Raw genomic sequence first — 5,355 nt, 5'->3', positions numbered from 1 at the left:
TGTAATTTCTGAATTTAAATTCATTATGATATTTTTTGTGGGGCACAAAGACTGAATACATTTTTAAAAACACTAATCTTATCTTAATCATTAATCTTAGGGTGACCATACGTGCCATTTTCCCAGGACGCGTCCTGGCCAGGATTTCTATATTGCCTAAAATATCTAGGTTTTGGCTTTGTTTGCGTGCAGACCGATCGACATCAAAGTACCATACAGATGGTTATGCTTTCGAAACGCTCTCGAGGTACTTTGATGTCAAACACTGATCGGTCTGAGCCGCACTGCTTTTAAGTCGAACACACCTAATATGTACGCGTAATTGCATCGCTTTGACCGTAGATCCCACCTTCTCACACGCCATGATTGGTCCATTATGTACAATGCTTGCATGTTATTGGTCAAACTACTTTTCGATCATTACCTTCAGCAAGCATGAAAACATGTTACCTCTATGAGTTCTTGTATTCTGTGTTTAATAAAAATAAATAAATAAATAAAATAAACAACAACATGAAAACAGGAAAACAAAGCCAAAACAAATCCTGGCCAGGACGCGTCCTGGGAAAATGGCACGTATGGTCACCCTAGATAAAATAAAAAAAATTTTTTTACCAGTCGGGGGTTTTGGAGTAGCCACTGCCGAACAGGTTCCTCAGGGAGCGTGGAGGAGAGATCTTAGCATCTCTGGAGTAGAAGACCATGCAGATGTCCTTGGTAATGATGGCAGGCTGGATGCAGTGATCAAGCTGCAGGGGAGTGGTTAGCACATATTTCAATACTATATACTGTTTAACCTCTTTCTAAAGAACCAGTCATTTAAAAAGAGTCGAGGCTGACCTCAAGATAAGCTGACAGGGTCATGAAAATCTTCTCTCCGTAGGGAGTGACACGGTTCAGCAGGAGAGAGTTGTGCAGGGAGCTGTCCCAGACAGCCTCGAATCGGTAGAACGTCCTGAACAGGAAGAAGTACATTTGATTTTAGGCTTCAGAAACAATATCCATGGAATGATATTTTAGATATTTACTGGTGCTGAATTGATTAATTGCGTCGTACACTACGTGTTTGAGTATGGATGTGCTTAAAGACAACATGAAATGAGATTCACAACTTTACTTCTGTAATAAGACATTTCTGAGAGAAACAGAATATTCAATGAGAGGGCAGGATTTATCCATTGGGAATTGACTAGATCATGAAAAGTGACAACTGTTCAAAAAGTTTGGGGTCTTTTTTGTTAATCAAACAGATACTTTTATTCAGCAAGGATGCATTAAAATAATCATGTGTGACAGTAAGGTCTTTGTTTCAAAAATATATTTTAAATAATTAGTGTTCTTTTGAACTTTCTATTCATCAAAGAATCTTTAAAAAATCTATTATGTTTCCTTAAAAATATTAAGCAGCACAACTGTTTTCAACATTAGTAATAATATGGAATGTTTCTTGAGCAGCAAATCAGCATATTAGAATGATTCCTGAAGGATCATGTGACGCTTAAGACTGAAGAGTAATGATACTGAAAATTCAGCTTTGCATCACAGGAATAAATGGCATTTTAAAATATATTACAACAGAAAACAGTAATTTTAAATTATAATAATATTTCACAATATTACTGCTTTTATTGTATTTCTGATCAAATAAATGCAGAAAAAAATCTTGCAGACCCCAAAACTTTTAAACAGTAGCATACATGAGAGATTATTAAAATGAACAAATTTTATTTTTACTTCCTTTAACATTTAACACTCTTCATTTAACATTCACCAATGAATTATTCACAGTAATACCAAAAAAATGAACTAAGAAAGTAAATAGGCTCGATTTTGATTTCATGCTGACTTTAAACTGCACACGGCAGTGAATATCTGTAAGCATCAGGCTATCACAATAAACACTTTAGTTATGCTGCCTACAAACTTTCAGCTAACAGATGGTGCTAATGGACAGGCAATCTCCTCTAACACTGTGAAAAACAGGAGGTCTAATACCAGCTGCATCACGTGGTGTTGGGAGATCTCTGTGCCTAAATAGTTTGTTGATGTGTTCGAGTCACATAGCGATGAACACAACACAAGAGTGTTGACAGGTGCTACATTATTAGTTTTCTGCTGTGAGCTTGAAGCAGTGTGCGTGTGTGTGACTCAGGACTACAGCACAATGATGACTATAAGCAAAGGCACACGATTTATATGAACAGACATTGAGACAGAGAGAAACGGAGAGATTGGTGCAGGTGACTCATCCTCAAATATCCTTGTATCTTTTTCTCCACTCACTCACCTCCCTCTCTTGTTCTTATTTCACTGTTTAAATGGCAGATAAATGCATAAAGGCTTGCCTGCGTCTGTATCTAGACTCATCGATTCAGCTGCTAACAAGCCAAATTTAGTAATATAGTGAATGCAGAGCATAATTAAATTTAATGTCACACCTACAGTGCATTCATTTTCTTTGATTAAAGAAATGTGGTGGCAAAAGCTCATCTACTTAATAGTTGTAAAGTGAGGTGATACATGCAAAAGAAAGGATTTCAAAAAAAAAAACTTTTTCCTACTAACTTTTACAAATGAATTTTTTTTTTAAATTTTTTTTACCAAACTTAAAAAAAAAAAAAACACACTATAGTAATTTTACATTATCATTATCAAAGGTCATTTTCTTAGTGACATCGAAAACATGATAGATTTCATATAATATATTAATTTTCTTATAATTTTCTTATATATTATATAATGGGCCATTTTATTTTAAAAAGGGCAAAATCTATATTAATTGTCATGCATATAAAAGCAAATATTATATAAAATAACCATATGACATACTATAGGTTCTCAACAAGGTTGAAAACAAAATAAAAAAAAGTTACAAAATTTTTTTGTGGGGTATAAATCACTTCATATTTAAATTTGTTAAATGTAATAATATCATGCCAATTTTCATATTTCAAAAGTTTAAATTGTTCAGGGCCAATAGAATAAAATCTTGATTTAGCATTTAAATTTAGAAAATGTCATTTTGATTATTAGAAAAAAAATCTCTTTTGCAAATTCACCTTAATTCATACTATCATATAGAATGAGTTCAGAGAGAAGCAGAAAAACAATGACACGGATACATAATTTTGCTACCGTTACACCTACAGATCACAAATGTCTCGTAAAGCACTTTAATGGTAAAAATGCTTTATGAGGTGGTTGATACCTAGCTATATCGCTATCAATACAAAGGCTGAGCAAAACCACGAGTCCAACCGCAGCAGGAAAAGGATGAGAACAAAAAGAGAGACAAAACAAGCAGAAACAGTCAGGCAACAGAAATAATCACAAATTAAAAGAAAAAAGCAGCATTCCGATTAAACGGGCAAAGGGAATAAATGGAAAACACATTTGGTTAAATGGAAAGGCACATTTTGATAATAAACAGAGCTGTATGGGGCACTGTGCATATTGGTTAAATTGCTGTTTCTTGGTTGGTCCACTAGCTGGATCTTTTGCTCCCTGCAGGATTTTTCCCTCTCACTGACGCCAACAGTGACTCATATTCAACATGCTCTCCTGAATTCTAAGCAGTTAGGGAAATGCATTTGCATTAGGTGAGCAGAGTATTTGCAGGCCTTTTATGCTGTTTAGAAACAGACAACTTTCCACTGACTGCAGACACACGAATTGAACTTAATACTTGATTTAATAGGCTGTCAAATGTGGAGCGCAAACACAACATGGCTATTTATCTGAACTTGTGACCGTTAATATATCTGCTAGATGTTTAAGGTCATCAAATCAGAAACTATTAAAGGTTTCCAGACCAAGATTAAAAAGAAAGGGAGACTGGGCTTTATGCTATAGTTGGACCAAATTGTGGAATAGCCTACCTTTTATCTATTAAGATTATCCCTACTGAATCTCTCTTTGAGATAAAACCTAAAATCCACTCTTTAGAAAAGGTTTAGAATATTGGAGTCATCCTGAGCTTGTTTTTCCTCTGTATGTACCATGTCATCGTATGCAGTTTTATTGTTTTGATTGGTGTTTTATTATATTGATTTTACAATTTTTGTACAACACAATGGTCAACAACTGTTGTTTTATTGTGCTATGTAAACAAACTAAACTAAACTAAACATACCTGCTGGAGTTGTGAGAAGATTTCAGGTTTTTAGCCGAGATGATGTTGAGAGACAGGACTGCGTCTGCAGCCGAATCATCCACTTCTGGCTTATTCCTAATTCGACCTACAACAGACACAACAATCGATGCGAGATGGCTGTAGCCTTTATTATATTCTTTATAAAATGGTTATTTCAGGTCCTGGCTTCTCATTGGTCAACAGAACAATCCAGCTTTGCTAACAGCAATTATTTCTTCCATTTAAGATTTTAGGACAAAATTTATACTCACCAACCACCAGCTCTCTGACGTCCTTCCAGTGCAGCTCACAGCCGTTCTCATGGATCAGAGTGACTGTTATTCTACGCTGAATGCCCTGAAAACAAACAACACAGGTTACTAAAAGCAATCTCAATTTGAATCATTTATATGTCCTTGGCTAAGGACAGTGAACATGATCCTTAAGCTAAACTACAGATTTACAGACAGCAACTGCAGAGACAGAACAACATGATGCACAAGACTAAAGTGCATTGCAATGCACAGATCTATGGAAATGTAATGCATTGATAACATAATTTAATATTCAATTATAAGTCAATATATTATGCACCGTTTTTTAAACATTTTTCTAGTCTATTGCATGTTTCCAGTACATTATATTTGTATGTACAGCATATTTTTGAATATATACACTACCAGTCAAATGCTTTTGAACAGTAAGATTTTTCATGTTTTTTAAAGAATCCTCTTCTGCTCACCAAGCCTGCATTAATTTGATCCAATATTTTTACTATTTAAAATGCTTTAAATTGACCAAAAGTGATAAAGACATTTGTAATGTTACAAAAGATTTCTATTTCAGAGAAATCGAAATGATATTCATCAAAGAAACCTGAAAAAATGATACTCAGCTGTTTTCAAAATAATAATAATAATAATAATAATAATAAATGTTTTTTGAGCAGCAAATCAGAATATTAGAATGATTTCTGAAGGATCGTGCGACAGGAGTGATGATGCTAAAAATTCAGCTTTGAAATCACAGGAATAAACAACATTTTCAAATATATTCAAATAGAAAACAGTTATTTTAAATAGTAAAAATATTGCAAAATTTTACTGTTTTTGCTGTGGATCAAATAAATGCAGGCTTGGTGAGTAGAAGAGAATTCTTTAAAAAACATTAAAAATCTTACTGTTCAAAAACTTTTGACTGATAGTGTATAAATATAAGTAGGT

The 5,355-nt window shown here is 34.0% G+C and overlaps 1 protein-coding gene across 1 annotated transcript in view; it reads right to left on the bottom strand.

Moving 5' to 3' along the window:
• Positions 1-5,355, bottom strand: part of kif1b (kinesin family member 1B) — a 78,596-nt gene that overhangs the window by 8,316 nt on the left and 64,925 nt on the right. The window contains exons 36-39 of the mRNA XM_016513082.1: positions 4,405-4,489; positions 4,133-4,238; positions 841-955; positions 616-749 (exon numbers count right to left, since the gene is read on the bottom strand). Of these exons, the coding sequence (XP_016368568.1) occupies positions 616-749; positions 841-955; positions 4,133-4,238; positions 4,405-4,489 (440 nt within the window). The remainder of the gene's footprint in view (positions 1-615; positions 750-840; positions 956-4,132; positions 4,239-4,404; positions 4,490-5,355) is intronic.

This window comes from Sinocyclocheilus rhinocerous, unplaced genomic scaffold (genome assembly GCF_001515625.1).
Source record: "Sinocyclocheilus rhinocerous isolate Xijiao unplaced genomic scaffold, SAMN03320098_v1.1 scaffold1406, whole genome shotgun sequence".
Taxonomy (NCBI): Eukaryota; Metazoa; Chordata; class Actinopteri; order Cypriniformes; family Cyprinidae; genus Sinocyclocheilus; species Sinocyclocheilus rhinocerous.
Note: the sequence above shows the minus strand (reverse complement) of the source record. Positions and strands in the feature narration are given on the sequence as shown.